An 18,078-nucleotide genomic window follows, 5' to 3' on the forward strand; every position below is an offset into this window, starting at 1 on the left:
GGGGGTGTGGATAAGGATTTGGGCAGTCAGGGTACAGGTAGGGGGTAGGGTGCTGGGGGGCATTGGGGGGGTCTTAGGAGGGGGCAGTTAGGGGACAAGGAACAGGGAGGCTTAGGTAGGGGGTGGGGTTCTGGAGGGCAGTTAGGAGCAGGGGTCCCAGGAGGGGGCAGTCAGGGGACAAGGAGCGGGGGGGTGTTTGGGAGTTCTGGGGGGGGGGGCTGTCAGGGGGCAGGGAGCAGAGGGTTTAGATGGGTCGGGAGTTCTGGGGAGGGGGCTGTCAGGGGGTGGGGAGTGGTTGGATGGGGCGTGGGAGTCCCAGGGGTCTGTCTGGGGGTGGGGGTGTGGATAAGGGTTGGGGCAGTCAGGGTACAGGTAGGGGATAGAGTCCTAGGGGGCCAGTTAGGATGGGGGGAGGGTCTCAGGAGGGGGCAGTCAGGGGACAAGAGGCAGGGAGGCTTAGGTAGGACAAGGAGCGGGGGAAGGGTTGGGGGTTCTGAGGGGGGGAAGTGGGAGGGGCAGGGGCGGGGCTAGGGCAGGATGGGGCGGGGCTAGGGTGGGGCTCCTCCCGTCCTCTTTTTTGCTTGCTGAAATATGGTAACCCTACTCTTAATCACAAATTTAGGCTCAATGAAAAGTTCTTGCTCTTAAAAAATGTATACTTTATGTGTTGCTTTAATTTTTCAGTTAAGTATCTTTTTCAAATTAGCACATGAAAAGTTTCTTTACAGTTTATTGCTACTGTTGCTACCTGCTTGACTTTTCCTATCTGTGGCTTCTCTAAAAAAAAAAGGCTTCTGTAACACAGCTTTCCCTTTTAGAAGATGCAGCAGTACACATTTCCTTGTTTCTATTGTGAGCATACTTTTCTTTGTCTATTACACTAGCACATATTTCTTTGTCTGCAGAACCTGCACCAAATTATCGTAAATTGAATGATCAAAGCCTGGTCATTGAATACAGAGACATCCCAATCGTCTTCTAGCACATTCCCTGTTTAATTCACATATGGTTTTATTGCTATGGCTTGTAAATTGTCACCTGTTATTGTGAAATAGGACTCCATAACCTAAACTTACACTTTAGAGCCTCATCTCCTTCTCCAAGTAACCCTTAAAAGACAGTGAGCAATTGCCCATTTATCTCCTTATTTTTTCAAGTACTCTGACATAGACTTTATAGTAACCCCAGAATGACAATTTACCCTGGAGGGAAAGAGAAGAAACATGATCCAAATTTGTAAATGAACTCTTGATCCTGATACTATAAAGTTGTTTCCAGACATCAGTAGACTTCATCCTGCCAGCAGGTTTTAAATTCAAAGTTTCGATAATATATAAAACATTTACCTTTCTCAAAGTCAGCTATGTGACACTCCATTACTGTAATTTCCATTTCCAGCTTGGCGATACCAATAAATAAAAATGAGAAAATGCTTCGGTCACCCATCTCACCCCTCTCTGATGCATCAAAACACAAATACTCCACTGATGATTTAACTTCTTCCAGTAGACCTAATGGCAGCAGTCTATTACCTTCCTTGTCCTCCAGCAAAAAACATAAGAGTGAAATCCAGCCACAGCCACATCCTGCAGACTGCAATGTAAGTTTATGTTGTTGATCATAGTATAAAACCTGGCTGATTTTTCTTCTCTTTGTATCGCTGCTCATACAGCCCTTGATATTTCTGCAGAATATCATGGAAAGGAACATAATAATGAATGTTCCATTAAGTAAGATTTTTCCATTGGGAAAATGGTAAGACATAACAGGATTAAAAATGACCTGAAAAATAGGAGGTGGAGGGAAATCCATAGAGCAGGTAAGTACACAACCAAGGTTTGCAAGAAGTAAGGAACAGGCAAAAAGTAAGGAATTCCATGTTTTGCCACTCAGACGTCTGAAAACATAGAAAAGTTGTACAAGAAAAATATGCTGCTGATCTTGGCATTCTGAACTGAACTTGTGTGTGTTTGCATGCCTGAAATAGTTTTCCTCATAAATATATTTCCAATAAATGTACAGACCCGTGCATGAAATGACAGAGGTGGCAAAATAGACAAGCTGCTCCAATCCTGCCTTTCTTGAATAACTAGATTCCTGAAACAGGAGTCTTAGGAGTGAAAGGAATGCAAAATCAGACCAATGAACAGTAGAACTTCTAAGCTAGGAAGCTCAACCCAGTATTTCCTCTCTGGAGAAAACCAGTGCAAACCCCTGAAGCGCCACATACAGGGAGCGATAAAGAGTGCTACTCCTGCTGCATCCTTCTTCCCCTTCCATCAAAGGCTCCTCCTTAGAGTTGAGGGTCTGTGCATGGGAAAGAGAAATGGACACTCTCCATGCATCGACTTGCCACCAATACTGCCCCAAAATTAATAATAATCATGGACTTGATAATAGCTTTGGTGCACACCCGTTCCATTTTTTGGAACACCTCTTGTAGGCGAAGGGGGTTTGTGGTACTGTGGCACCCAGTAGCTGTCCTGCCATGCAGTCAAGAGGCAGCTGCGCGGGTGGGGAGGAAGGGGGAGACTGGTGATGGATTAAAGGAATAGGGCCTTCATGTGGATGATCCAGCTCTTCAGCGGGTCCCTAGAGATCTGCAGCTTTTCCAGGCCACAAAATTGGTCAGTTTCATGAGCAGAGTTTAATCTCAGCATTTCCCTCTCCAGCAGTGAAATGATCCATAGGAAACTACATGAGGAATTCTGTTGCATGATCTTTTCCTGCATAGAGAACACGGTTTTAACCATTATACATTCCATGAAAAGGCAGAAGAAATAATAAGAGAAAGTGTTGAATATTTTCACCAAATATATTCTTTATTATTATTTATGTCTTGATGCATTACAGGCTTCAAGAGTCTCCATCTCACCCCAGGAAACTGAACTTTAGCCTGAGCCCCTCAAGTCACTTTTGCTCAGGGGCAACTGGCCTGTTCCAAAAAGGCAGATTTTGGGGGGAAGAGGGGAGGGTAATGAGGTGGGGACAAAAAGTAACTATTTCTGATCTAACTTTGAGATGTTTTGTCTTAAATATGTTGTTCTAAATTAGGTAAGTGTTCCTAGAGTCTCTCACAAAGACACTTAATAAAGAGAAATCAATAAAATTAAGTATTTGAAAAATAGGCTATATAAAAGGCATTTTTAATATGTTGGACTCACCCATTTCTCTTCCATCATGAAGTAAATGTAAATTTTAAAAACCTAAGTTTAGAGGTTGGTTTATGAACTCATTTAGAGTTATAATTACCGGTATTTGATATCTGGAAAATAATTTAAAGTCCTCAAAGATAAATGTGTTGGAAATTAGAAGTAAAAAGTGATTGCTTTATGATCCACACCCTTAGCTAATGCATTCCACTCTGATTTTCTGCATAGCCTGGCAGTGCTCCATTTGGTCAACATTTTAATAATTCTTATAATAAAATTCTTATGTATCTGGTTAGTCAACTGAAAACTATCCCACTGAACTGATCTGGATGTCCCATACAGAAGTTGAGAGCTCATGAACTGTAAATGTCAAGGTTGGCTTTGTTTTAGCAAATCTGCCCATCTGGTGCCTAACTGCCATGACCAAGTGATCGTGTGGATTACCTGCAGAGAATGCTAGGCAGGAAGTGGTGGTTAGATCATGGAGCTTTCTGTTGAGACCTTCATTCCATTTCCTTCTTTTGTCTGAAGCAGAAGGAATTTTATCCTGTTGCAGTTACTGTCAAATAAGAATAACAACCCAAATTGGTGGAAAGTTACAGCAACAACAAAAAAACCCCAAACAGTTTGGACGTTGAAACATGGCTTGACATGCAGAATAACCACAACTGGTCGATGATTTAATAACTACACTAATTGTGTTATGGCCCTTCAGCTAGTGATTAATAATTCTGTTTTGTTTCTTCTGCATATCACTTCAAACTCTAAAGCCCTTTACCAATAACTATGTGCAATATCTGTGAATTTGTGGCTATCAGTGACAAGCTAGTTTTGTGTATTCCCTGTCGAAATAGTGAGCAAACTAACTTGCAATTTACCGCACAATGCAGACAAATTTCCATAGTTTATCAGTTGCTTTTTCTAACTCAGTGGTCAATTTCTCAATGTGTTCTGTATTGTTTGTTGTCTAGAAAGCAGTTCACATCAATTCAGAAAGTGTTCTCTGCAACAAGCCACACTCCCAAACAGAGCCTTGGCCATCTTTATCCAGGGCACACAAAGACTGCAGAAGAACAAAGCTCATCTTTGATGATATGTAAGTAAAGATGCCCTTTTTAAAAAAAAAAAAAAAAAAAAGGGAATTTAAGTGCTAATGTTTTATGAAATAAAAATAAATCTTGCCCAACAGGAGCTCAGACATGGCCAATGCCATCATAGTAAGATACATTTTCAGCACATTACATTGTAAATTGAACAAATTGTATAACTCCTGTTATTGTTACTGCAAGTTACACATCGAATTCTCCAAACACTAACTAGGACTGTACACCATCAAGTTTGGTAAGAGGTCATTTTGTTTTGTTTCCTGAGCCTGAAATATATTTGTATCCAGAGGTTGTGTTGTTTCATTGTGTTTTTTAACAAGGTCACTTGCTATTTATAGTCACAGAGAGGAAAAATGAGGAATTGTGCTGGTTTTGGTATTGTAAAGCCAAAACCAAAGGAGTTTGACACTGTTTAATCAAATCCCCCAGCCCTCCTTATAGTGCAGCGGATTTTTAAAAATGGCTCCAGTTTGCAGCCATCTCTCATTTAAAGGCTTTAAAATAGTTTGTTCATTTTTCAAGGTACTTTAGCATGTTATATATCAAAATAAAGCTTAAATTCCCATTGGTTCAACTAGATGTGTTGCCTTGTAATGACCTGATCTTCGTATATTTACCTTTCTGAATCCGAGCGGTGTGATTCTGCGTAGATTGCAGCAGCCTCCCCAGACTGCTTTTCCCCGGGAAACAGCTCATCAGTATGGATTAGAAGACAAAATGCAATCAGAAACAGTTACAATACAACTGTTGTACCTCAGTCTGATTCCTCCTCAACCTGCTGATAAGAAACAGTGGTTTTTTTCAGAATGCTGTCACAGGAGCTAAAACTGCTTTTTTCACTATCTCTATCAACTCAGAGGCTTTTATCACTTGCTTCTTCCATTAGTGATACATGTGATTTTTCTGGCAGACATCTGCAATAAAACTGCTTAACCTTTTCAGAGAGAGAGATACAATAAAAACTGTTCCTGTGTAGTGCCTTCCATGCAGTGTGTCCCTAAGCAATTTGCAGCCCTTAAAAAATAAAAAAATTAAAGCAATCTAAAAAGCTGAATTAGATAAGCAACAAAAATCAAATATATCTTAATTTTGCCCTTACAAATAGTACAATAGGCAGTTACTATTTCTAAGTAAAGGATTTCTACACCTATCATCTGAGCCCTTTGTCTGTGTATCACCAGAAGCCCTTGACTTTGGATCCCAAATTGGTATGTATGGAAGTCGCTAAAATGTGGGGGATTAGACTGATTGCAAATGTCCAAAATCAACAAAATTGACTCACACATCAGAAAGATCAAATTAAAAATGGCAAACAGAATTTTTCAAATTCCTATGGTACCATATCGTGGGATTTGAAGAAATGCAGTACATAATTTTAAACCTACTGTAGTACCCCTAATGACAACATTTGCCCCAAAATTATGTCCAGAGAAAATTTCATCTGTTAAAGCACAAAACTCTGAATTACAGTAATCCACCCTTGGATTATACTGTCTGTTTTAATCAGAGATCATAGTATGAAGAGACTAAATCCCACATATCTGATTTAAAACAACCACTCTAATTAGTTTCAACCAGTCAAGAACTCTTCACTTTGTTCCCAACTTGTTTTCTTCAGATCATTGAAAACAGTTGTATCTAATGATAAATTGGATCACAAGTAGGTCAGTGAAAAGTAACTTGTTTAGCAGCGTACCTATCGTGGATACTGTATTTGCTTAAAATGAAGTATTTAAAATGGCAAGCAAAATCCTGCTTTCCATGGTTTTCCTGCATGTTCTGAATACGCTTCAAGACATGCTCTAGGAATTACTTTGGGAAGTTCTGTGGCCCGTGTTATTCAGGAGGTCAGACTAGATGATCACAATGGTCCCTTCTGGCCTTGGAATCTATGAATCTGACATATCAGGCATACAAGTGACATATAAGGGATATATGGGGTTACTGTTTTCCAGTTTGTGTACTTCAGTTAGATGTACAGGATTTTTTTAGCCATTTGAGCTTTATACTACTGTATAAAGAGAATTTTAGAGGCTGTGTAATAACATTGAGGGTATGTCTATACTGCAATGTAAGCCTGGGGTTAATAGGACTCAAGTCTGCTGACCTGTGTTAGAGAACCTGAGGTTTGAGTGTCTATATTGATTCTTAACCCTATGTTAAGAATTTTCTAATCCTTGAACCAGTGGGGGCTCTGGTGTCCACACTCAGCACACAGAGTTAAGTCAAACCAACCATATCTCAGACTCCCAAAATGTGGCTGCTCTGTCCCTTTGCTTGTGGTGCACTGTGGGAAAGCTTTCCTGCCCACCCTGCACATTACAGGAAGTTTGAACAGCCTGCCAGCACAGCCTGCCAACCAACATGGAGGAGACCCCTTTTCAAGAAGTTCTCTTGCTTGCGTTTTCACTCCTGTGTCAGGAAATGGGCAGAGCTTCCATGAGACGCTAGTGGACATTTCAACGGCGTTTTCTTACCCAGGCAAGGCACCTGAGAGCGTTTCTGCTGGAGCAGGAGAAGGATAAGAAAGCAGAGGAGGGAAGAATATTCTGGTATGGCAGACTCACAGCGGCTGATGCTGCTCATTACACTCGCTATAGCCACTGATGCTCCCAACATAAACCAGCGCTTCTGGCACAGGACCACAAGCACAGACTAGTGGGATCACATTGTCATGCAGACCTGGGATGATCAGCTGTGGGTCCAGAACTTTCACATGAAGAAAGCTTACATTTTTAGAGCTTTCTGAGTAGCTTGCCTTGACCCTCCAGGGTAAAGACACACACATGAGGCACCGTTGGAGATGCCCACAGACCTGTTTGGATGCTAGTAGCATCAATGCTGTCTGCATTACTGTGACTTGCTGTGCTCTTCACAATCTTTGAAGCCAGAGGTGAGCCATTTCCCCCTGAATGGACCTATGACAGCAAGGGGCCACTGAATCAGTACACTCAGCCAGAAAGTGCAGCTACCACAGTTGGAGCTGGATGCACCTGGGCAACAGAAGTCAGGGATGCTTTGTGCTCCCACATTATGGGCTTGCATGGTCCCATGGAAGAGGAGGATTAGTACTTCTGTGAATGTGCTTGTGGGGGTTGAGGCTGTTTGGTTTGGGGGGTGTCAGTGCTAGGGAGAGATAGGGGCTTGATTGCCTTGCAATGTAGTTATGAATGATATGACGACTTACAAAAAGGGTAGGATGATTCACGGTATGGATTCATATGAGGAAGTGATTGAAGAGTGGATTGCTGTACGTACTTCCTCATTGTTCCTGATCATGGATTTAGCTTGATTATTTCAATACTGATTGTATGATGAGGTGCAGTGATAGCAATAAACTTTCTTGATGACATAAAAAGCTTTATTTGTAAACATGTGTTAAAACAGTACAACTGTCACCCGTTGCCAGGCAGGGTGGTTGCCATTACAACACCCAAACACCAGTTACAAAACAGCATTTCCAAAACAAAACAAAAGTGCAGGAAAAGTGCAAACAGGACAGAACCCCCCCTGCTGCTGCATGTCCCCTAGCCCCCTGTTCTTCTTTCCCTGTTTTCCACACGCTTGGCACCAGGGAGGGGGGTGCAGGTGTCCACAGGAGCGGGAGTCAGGACAGAGGGTTGCATGGGGTTTAGTTTGCCCTGCCCAGCTGCTCCTGGGGCCCGACTGCATGGGCCACTCAGATATGGAGTGTTCCAAGCTGTTTCTAGACCGAGGGGACGTCACAGAGGAACCATGCCATGGTGTGAGAAAGGCAGCAGGAGCCGTTACTCTTGCAGCCATGATTGAGATGAGCCGCTCAAACAGTTCTCTCTGCTGATCTCTGTCCTCCTCCCTTATCTGCCCTTCCTGTTCCAGGAACAGTGTAACAAGTGCCGGCTCCCCTGCTGAAACCCTGTCCTCAAGCTGTGCAGTGAGCCTCAGCCTTTTCTCCTGCCTCTCGGCATGCCCGTTCTCTAGTCATAAGTCCCTCTGTTTCTGGTCCTGAACCTGCTCATGGGCCCTCTCCAAAACGTCAACCATCAGTTCCTCACAGAAATGGTCCCTTTTGGAATGGTCCAGGAAGGTATGTTGGGCCAGGCTTGTGCTGCACTGAGGGCAAGCTGGGGAGGTACAGCAGTCAGTAGGGGTCGAGGGGCCTGCAGGACAAGAAACAGGATTATTTTCTCACAGAGCTCAGTGGAGGAGCGCAGAAATAATTCTTGTGGAATTTCAAGGACATAAAATGTTCCATTTCACAACTGAACTGCAATATATTGTGAGAGGGATGCATCAGTCCACAGAATTTCCCTGGACACAGCCTGGTTAATCCCAGCTAAAGTAGTGCAGAAACAATGGTAAGTTAAAAATTCTAAGCTGACTTTGTTTTACAAAAAATTACATAACTGCTTGCGTTTGGGGTAGAATAGTTGGTGGTCTTGCTACAATGCTTTCTCTATCATTTCAGGCCTTTCATGTTCTGGAGGACTTAACTGTTCTTGTGGTGCCATGTTGGCAAAGGGAGATGTTATTTCATCCTGCTGGTGGGAAACTGATAGTACATGCAGCCAAATTGAACAGCGCATCTATGAGTGGAGGGGGCTGATCAGCTACCGAGGTGGCTCTGGAAAATATGTCGTTCACCACAGTGTGACTACCTATGTGGAGTACCTGCTTCAGGAAAAGTTTGCGACTATCAGCACCCAGGATTGGTTCAGAATTCAAGAGGGAATCAACAGAATGCTGCATTGGCTTCCACCTGGCTTACCCTGTCATGGCTGCATGCAAACACGCAGAACTCCACATCCTTCCTCCACCCCGCAGCCAGCCCATTTCTGGACAAAAACTGAAACCCCAATCATAGTGGCGACACAGGATTTTGTCACCTATGGGCAGCATGAATTACCTCTAACTAAAATGAACTAGATTTGGAAATGGAAAACATTTCCCCAAACACACGCAGAGTTCTCTGTTTCCAAGCAACTCCATAGACAGTTGAGTGTTTACATAGCAGCAAACCTAAAGACACAGCTGTGTAATGCTATTATTTTTAAGAAACAGGAATTGCCCTAGCAAAAATCTGTGCCTTCCCAGTAAAAATACTCTTGAAAGGTGTACTTTACTGTTAGCATTTCCTAGGCCATTTTGAACTCCACATGGTGCAGGGGAGGTGGAGGGGGGAAGCCAAGGTGCTGGGATACAATCCATTATTAGCAAATACACACTGCTAACCTAGGTCTCTCATAACTTTTGCATTGGTTCATAGAGTAGAAATCCCTCCCATTATGGTATCAATAAACATTAGCATGGAGCCAGAAACTTACCAGGCTCAGGGGTAGCTGTGACGGGTTCCCCCTGGGGTGCCACCTGGAACTGGGGTACCACTGAGCCCCCCTGACCCACCAGCCTGGGCTCCCTTTACACTGTACTGCTGTGACAAGCTGCCCAGCCCACATACAGGTAGGGACACACCCAGCTACAAGCCCTGCATGGAAAGGCTCCAGTTAGGGAACTTCCCAGCTACTCAGGCAGACACCTCCTCTGGAGGGTAAACCCCAAATTATACTGTCTTGCACTGCTCAGGGAACTGTACAGAGTAAGCTCATGAAATTCGCCCCCTCCCTCAATGTGGAGATGAATACACAACAGCTTTCTGCCCTGAGTTATGACTCCCACACACTGGTTTTAAACAAAGCAAAAACAAGTTTATTAACTACAAAAGATAGATTTTAAGTGATTATAAGGGATAGCAAACAGATCAAAGCAGATTATCTAGCAAATAAACTTGAGTTGATTGGAGAGTCTTAGGATGGCAAGGACAAAGGAAATTGGCCCATGGGATTGTGGAATACTTTTTGCAGACTCTCAGGACCTGATTCAAGCGGGTTGCATCTACACTACACAGCAATAGGGCTCTGTCACCAGGGCTGTAACTTCTCCCAGCTCCAAAGCATGCACTGCCACACCCAGGCTTTTCTAGGAGGTTTATTTCTTTTAACAAGGGTTATCAAACAAACAGAAAATAGTTTTAACCCCATTCTTGGCCCCAGGCTTCAGGGCCACCCTTCCCAGGGGTCTCTGGCACTCTACTCCTGTCATCTTCCCAGTCTCAACCAGCTCTGCTCTCTTCCTGGAGCAACAGCCCCTGGCCCCTTGCTCCAGGGACGCACCTCAGGAGTTAACTCCACGTCAGTGTGGGTCTCCCCTCCCCAGGGCACAACCTGTCTCAGTCCTTCCTTTCCAGGTGCCCACTAGCAACCTCTATAGGCCCAGGTGTAGCCCAGCCCTCTTTAATTAGTGGATTGGTCTCACCTGCTCTGATCCAGGGGCTCTGGGCTTAGCCTGTGGCAGGCTCGAACCCTTCATGCCAGCTTGACTCGGGTTCGGCCCCTATACCCCCAAAGAGTCCTAGGCCCATAGGTCTGAGCCCGAGTCTGAGAGATTTGTGTGTAGATGGAAGTGGGGTTTCGGCTTAAGCCTAAGTTTGTGTTTGTGCTTACGTTGCAGTGTAGACATACTGTTAGAGCAATGTTATTGAGGGGCAAAACTCCCACTGACTTTCCTTAGGGGAAACTTCTGTTGTTAGTACCCAGATGACTAGGTGCTGGGGATCTCTGTTAGGCAGAAGGAAAGGAATCTGCCTCAGGCTATGGAACAGCAGTGTATCTGCTCTTTGTCCAGTCCTTCATCTACAGAACTAGTATTGCCTTGGCACTGTTTGTGCTCATTCTAAATGGTGTGAATGGCCAATGGAACCAGCAGCGGTTCTGCCTCATCCTATAGGGCACACAGCCATGCACAAACTGTACATGCTTCTGAAATAGAGCCTCTCTCTCCTGTGCAATGGAATTGCAGGGGCAGGGCAGGATTTGGGACTTACTGTGACAGATGTACATTTGAAAAGAGTCTCTCTTACTGATGTAGAAATGTACTGCACTGGAAAATGAACAAGCTCGTCCTAACCTATTGTTCTGGTATCCTTTGGAGGACACTGGCCCTGCTGCTCCTGAAAGTTTATTGTGTTGTTTTCTTAGTGTGATGCATTTTATTTATTTATACAGCACCTTTGAGCCAAATAAAATAGACAGTCGTGAAAGCTGCCTTCAGCCAAATTACCAAACATTCTGTCTGGTCCAGCAGAGCAGGTAACATGTTATCAGCCATTCTCAGCATTTACAAAAGGTTACTCTACAGACTGTACTTAAGATTGTTATTCATTAGATATGCTGGATGTGAGTTTTGTTTTTGGTGTGCTGCTATTGTTATTTAATATTTATGTTACAGCAGGGCCTCGAGGCTCCAGTCCAGAATCTATTAATCGGGACATACAGGAGCATGAAACACAGACACTGGGAGGGATTTTAAAGCAGAAGACTGCAGCTCTATTAACTTTTCAAGTTTAATGCAGGGGGATTCCTCTTCCCCCCAACCAAAACCAACGAACAACAACAAAAAAGCCCCAGGGCTTTACATTTACCTGGGTCCAGTGCAAAATGTAATGGCCTCTATACCAGACAATCAATATTCAGGTTTGGCCCCCTTCAGCCTAACCCCTAGCACCTCTCAATCCTCCCACCCTCTCCCAATGAGGGGAGATTAGCATCCACATGAAGGGTGCCTCAGTCTGTGAAAACTTAAGGGCTTCCCTGCTTTCTTCAGGCTAATAGGATCTACCAGCCATCTCCCAGGCCTCACGTTTATCTCTGAGAGTTGGGCTTTTTTAAGCCTTTCACCTGCACTGGATACCGGCTGCAAGTTGCAATGAAAGTACAAACTCAAATGCAACTTTTAAGTCATGCCCTTGCTCCTTATTAACCTAAAATCAGGCCTCCAAATTGCTGCAAGGAAGGCCAAAAAAAAAACCCCCCAAAAAAACCCAAACCAAAAATTGGACACCGTGTCAAACCTGACCCAAGGGAAAAATTCCTTCCTAATCATTTATAGGGCAGAGCAGTAGCCATAGCAGGATGGCTGTTGTATGCTCTGAGGGCTTCACATACAATAAAGGGAAGGATGCAAGACACATAATCAATTCTCCGTTCAGCTCCACAGCCCAGACAATAGCAACAGGGAGATGCGGAGAAATCACTTCTCCCCCACACATACCCCTCGCTTCCCGCTCACTTGTGTTTGGTGCAAGGGGCGTGGGGAAGAGGAAACCCCAGAGCAGCCACGTCTGCCCCTCCATTCTCTTTCCTCTCAGGACCACAATCAAACATCTCCCCACTGAGACAGGGGTGGGACATTGTGCGTTTTTTGGTGCAGGAACCACATCTTTTTATGTTAATGAACAGTTCTTAGCACAATCCAAGAGGAAAAGAGACATATATAAGGTGGGAGAGAGGTATAGTCAACTATGAAGACTTTCTACATACATATAAAGAAGATGGGTCTGTGGTTTGTGCACTGGACTGGGACACAGGAATAGAGCTGGCCAAATAATGGGTTTTTCAGTTCTCTAGCAACTCAAAAATATCAGGGATGGGAGGGAAATTGTTTTAGCTCAAACAGAAACAAAAATTTTGGTGAATTGAACAGTAAAAAAAAATCTATTTTGCGTCACATGATTTTTTATTTTGACCATTTTAAAACAATTTTTATTAATTTTATTTAAAAAAACAAAGGAATTTTTGAAACAAAAAGTCATCTTGAACCAAAAAATTAAAACATTTCATTTTGAAAATGTAAAATGAAACTTTCTGATTTTTTCTGGGTTTCTTTGTTTGTTTGTTTGTTTGTTTGTTTTTGTTTGTTTGTTTGTTTTGTGAGGGGGCGTTCTTTAGGCCAAACAATTCAGTGAAATCAACACAAATTCACGAAGTCTTTTGGTCAATCTAAATCTACCTTTTCCAGTGAAAAAAAGTGTCAGGCAAAATATTTCACCTAGGTCTAGTCCTGCGCAAAGTAGGAAAAGCTAGGATTTCACCAGGGGAAGAGGTGTTTAAGAAAAGTCAAGTTAAAACTTATTTTTATACTTTGTATCCCCTACAGTCTGGTTGGTGCAGGCACTCAGCACATATTTCTGGGGTTAATTCACTTCTCATTTTAGCTTTGTGGTTCAACAAAATCAACAAATCTTTTATAAGAAATGCCTTGTTATCTTAAGTCAGGTCATTTCTACTTTTTATTTCCCACTTGTTATAGTTCCAGGAAACCATTTGAGTTTTGCAAAGATTTCCATTGAGATTGACCATTGATAGGATCTGGCAAGTTTCTCCTAATTTCCCAATAACATACCGTAGGGGTTAGTTTGTGCTGGTTGGTGCTTGATGGAAGTGTCACCTAGCGCATTTGAAAGGCCACCATCCATTTGTCTCCTGCCCTGATGCACGCTAGGTTGTAAGACCCCAGAGGTCCAGTTTGGTGAAAATTCTGGTTTAGGGCCTGACAGTCTATGCAAAGGCATAGCATCTCATCCTTTTTCTTAACAAAAAGGACCGGATCCCCTGCTGGGGAGATGAAGCGCCAGATGAAGTCCTTGGCCAGATTTTCCTGGATATATACATAAAGGGCTGCCGGTTCTGGCTCAGACATTGCATAGATCTATCCATAAGGGACTTTTGTCCCAGGTTTCAGGTCTAGGGACAGTCATAGTCCCAGTGCAGAGGTAGCATGCCTGCAATCTTCTTTTCAAAAATGTCTGCATAATCTCAATACTTTTCCAGGAGACTGGGACTCAGGCTTGGGAGTGACTCCTTCTGGCTAACCCCCGCTAGCTGGAGATCCCTCACAGGTGCTGTTGGTTCCAATCAGCTGCAGGAGCCCAGGACCAGAAGGTTGGGGACAGCTGCACAATATTCTTCAGCAATATTCAGAGAGGAAGTTGATCCACTTTTCCTGCCAGGGTCATGCTGCCCCAGCCAGGAGATACAAAGAATTAGGGGGAAGTGTGAAGAACTGATCTCATGGAAAGTGGATCACATTGAACTGTAGCAATTCCTGATGACCCTGGTGTATGGCCTCCCTGGCCCTGAGGAAATCTTTTTATGAGAACTGATGTAGGCTTTAAACAGAGGGTGATTTGTAGTGCTTTAGCAGCTTTAGCATCTATAATGTTATTAGTAGCCTTGGAATCAATCAGAGCCCACTGAAGGGAAATCGGCTTGGTCCCATCCATGGTACATAGCTTTATGTATATTTGGAAGTGTGGGGAGGACCTATGTGCCCTGGATCAGGTTTCTCTTGAAGGCTGAGGGATGGTTCCAGAGCATAATGCCCTGGTGGTGCCCAGGCTGGCCCCCCACATCTGTCTTGGGCTTGCTCGACCCACAAGGAATCAGGAAACGAGGTTTGCAGGAGGTGAGGGCATGCCCTGATGCTCCACAATAAAAGCATAAGTTATTGTGATCTAGGGGTCAAGCCCTAGATCAACCTGTGGCCCAGATCAACATGCATCGGTTCATGGTTGGGCCCTGGGGTTTTCAGTGTAAGCTGTGGGCAGAGCGGTGGCAGGATGCCCCTCCTCTCCTCCTTTCACTCACGCAGCCTGTTGTCGATGCAGAGGGAGAGGTCAATGAAAGTATCCAAGCCAGTCAGGGTCTCAACATGGGCTAGCTCGTCCTTTACTTCCTCACTAAGTCAACACCGAAAATGATGCAGTTGTGCCGCCTCATTCCACTCAATGTCAGCTGCGAACCAGGCAGCATACGAGGCAGCTGGCCCTTGCCCTTGCTGGAGCCTTCGTAGTGCAACTTCTGCTAAGTGAGCACGATGCGGATCGTCAAAAACTCTGGAAAATGCTAGCAGGAAGGCGTTCCAGTCCATTAGCGCCAGGCAGTCCTGCTCCATCAGGGGGGAGGCCCAATCCAGAGTTTCTCCAGCTCTCAAACTGATCACCAATCCCACATTGGCCTGATTGGTGGGTTATATTCGAGGGTGGAAAAGGAGATGGCATTGGTTCAGAAACCCCCTGAATTTCTGGCAGTTCCCATCAAAACGTTCGGGTAGTGGTACTGCGGGGCTCAGTTCAGAGGTCAATGGCCAAACCTGAGCCTGGTGCATTCTCTCCCTGCTAGGATCAGGCTCTAGGCTCAGGTTGGGCCATTGGATTCTGAATAAGGTCCTGCAGTACCACTAATCAAATGTTTTGATGGGAACTGCCAGAAGTTCAGGGGGTTCCTGAACCAATGCCCTCTGCTTTTCCTGCTCCACCCTCAAATGTAGCCACCAACCAGGCCAAGATGGGATTGGTGATCAGTTTTCTAGCTGGAAGCAGGAGCAAGAAATCAGGGTCAGAGTCAGGTAAGGTTGCTGTGACCGGAGTCCCAGGGGAGCCAATTGAGGTCACTCAATTAGGGTGAACTGCAAAGAATGGGGCAGACAATCCCCAAAGCTGGTGGATATTCCAATACTTAGATTTACCAAGTCAACACAAAACAGCTTCTATAATACCTCACTGGCTACCCAGAAGCCAACAACACAGTTCCCTTAAAGCAACCCAGCCTCGGGCCTCCACCCAGACACACAAGTCAAATATGATGAGGATTACTGAAAATCTTATTCATCATATAAAAAAGTTCTACCAATCCCAAAGGATCGGACACATTACCTCCCAGGTTAATGAATATTTCAGATCTTACCCAAATAAACTCTTACAGACAATTCTTATTAACTAAACTAAAATTTATTAAAAAACAAAAGAGAGAGAGTATTGGTTAAAGGTTCAGTATACATACAGACATGAGTACAGTTCTTGAGATTCAGATTCATAGCAGAGATGGTGAGCTTTATAGTTGCAAAGAGTTCTTTCAGAATTAGTTCATAGGTTATAGTCCAATGTTTATATTCAGGGAGATCCAGTCAAGACTGGAGATCTCAATCTTGGGCTTAAACTTCCCCTGCATGAAGCATCAAGCAGATCTGAGATTAAAAGGCTCAGGACCCAAGCATCTTTATACAGTTTCAGGCCTTCTTGTGACAGCTCGGAGTCCTTCGGTGAACAATAGGCAATTATGTGGACTTTTAAAGTAGATCTACTTCCTAAGCATCGCAGGTAATTATCTACACAGATTAACATAAAGCAATTGCCTGTTTTTCCACCATTCACAGATGATTTGCTATACATTTCAAAGAGAGATGAATACAGTGATGTTACTATGTTTACAGTTCATCTAAATGTTAATATGTCCTTTTGATCTCTGAATCAATAGCTATAGTGACAGACAGGAAATGTCTGTTTATGCGGCTAACGTGCGACAAGATATAAGTACACACATACAATTAGTATCATCTCCAATTCTCTAAAAATACAGGTTTCCTTTTCAAAGTTTTAGCCTATCTAGCATGGAATGGTGCTAATTACCATTCACATACTTTCTAACATGTATCTAATGGTTGACTTTGGGTCATTTATCTTGCAGGATGCTTAACCCTTTCTGGTCATGCATCACAGTTGCCAATTTTATGTATTCCTGGAGGTTCCATCACATGTCATAATCTTTAATTAAAGATTAATCTTTAATTCCTGGAGACTCGAGGACAATCCTGGAGGGATGGCAACCCTAGAGTCAGGCTGGAGTCAGAGGCCGGAGATCAAAGGTAGTATCAGGCCGGAGTCAGGAGGCAAGAGTCAGGGTCAGAGTCAGGCTGGGATTGGAGATCAAGAGACGAGGCAAAGTCTGGAGTCACAACAGGTCAAAGTCGGTGTGATTCCCCAGACAACTTCTTGGGCCAACCCCTAGGGTTAAATAGGGTGCTTGGTCAATCAGAGGGCTGCAGGGTACTGTCCCTCTTGGATGGTATTTCCTGCCGAACCTACTCTCCACAGTGCTCCCTGGCTATAGCTCTGCATGGCTTCCTAGTGGCATTGTGAAAAGAGCAGCCAGGCCAGCTTTTTGGCAGACCCAGGTTCTAGTCCACAGACCTTTTCACCCACAGGCACTGATCTAGGCTCAGGACCTTATTGTGCTAGGCACGGTACACACCTCTACTAGAAAGGACAATCTCTGCTCCAAATTGCTTATAATCTAAGGGAATTCAATTCCTGCCTCTCACAGATTTAATAGATGGCAAATTGCTTAACCTGTCTATGCCTCATTTCCCCATCTGTAAAATAATCATCCTTCCTTCTTGTCTATCTAGAATGTAAGCTCTTCAGGGCAAGGACTGTACCTTACTGTGTATTTGTACACTGCCTAGCACAATGGCACCTCAGTCTCAGCTGGGACCCACAAATGCTACTATATTACAAATCATAATTATAAAAATTATTATTTTACTTAGGTAAAGTTAGTGACAAATATCCCCATCTTCCTCCTCCTCCCCCACATCATTAATTGGCTGATAAGTTTCTCTGCAAAGGTATACCTTGAGGAGAGGTAGTGGCCTCCCGGATCAGGTCAGAGGCTGTTCTGTGTGTAATGGGAAGCACAGAAGAAGGGGCAGAGATGTTTGGTGGTCAGATATTTCTAAGGGGATGTCTACACTGTGATAAAAAACCCGCAGCCCTGAGTCTCGGAGCCCCATTCAGCTAACTTGGGCTCATGGGGCTCAAGCTGTAGGGCTGAAAATTGCAGTGTAGACATTCAGGCTAGGGCTGGAGCCCAGACTCTGCAACCCTCCCCCCTTGCAACTTCTCCTATGGGCTTCTGAACTGTCTACTTAGCCTATCTAGCTAGGTTTTTATATCATGCCCATCATGGTGATACCTGAGTGCCTGAGCACCTGTTTTCTTCCACTGTTCCTGGCCTAGATCAAATGCTAGTACAAGACTCCTCATTGTTATCGTTCTGGAAACAGCCATATTTCCCCTGAATGCCTATGAGCTCTGTCATTTGAAAGGATTATAAATATGGTGCTCCTTACCAGCTGCTCACAGAGAGTAGCCCTCCTCACATTTATAC

The 18,078-nt window shown here is 44.0% G+C and overlaps 1 protein-coding gene across 1 annotated transcript in view; it reads left to right on the plus strand.

The window, feature by feature from the left end:
- Positions 1-18,078, plus strand: part of AFF3 (AF4/FMR2 family member 3) — a 476,825-nt gene that overhangs the window by 434,173 nt on the left and 24,574 nt on the right. The window contains exons 17-18 of the mRNA XM_026657569.1: positions 1,399-1,600; positions 4,124-4,248. Of these exons, the coding sequence (XP_026513354.1) occupies positions 1,399-1,600; positions 4,124-4,248 (327 nt within the window). The remainder of the gene's footprint in view (positions 1-1,398; positions 1,601-4,123; positions 4,249-18,078) is intronic.

This window comes from Terrapene carolina, unplaced genomic scaffold (assembly GCF_002925995.2).
Source record: "Terrapene carolina triunguis isolate 2854851 unplaced genomic scaffold, T_m_triunguis-2.0 Scaffold21, whole genome shotgun sequence".
NCBI lineage: Eukaryota > Metazoa > Chordata > Testudines > Emydidae > Terrapene > Terrapene triunguis.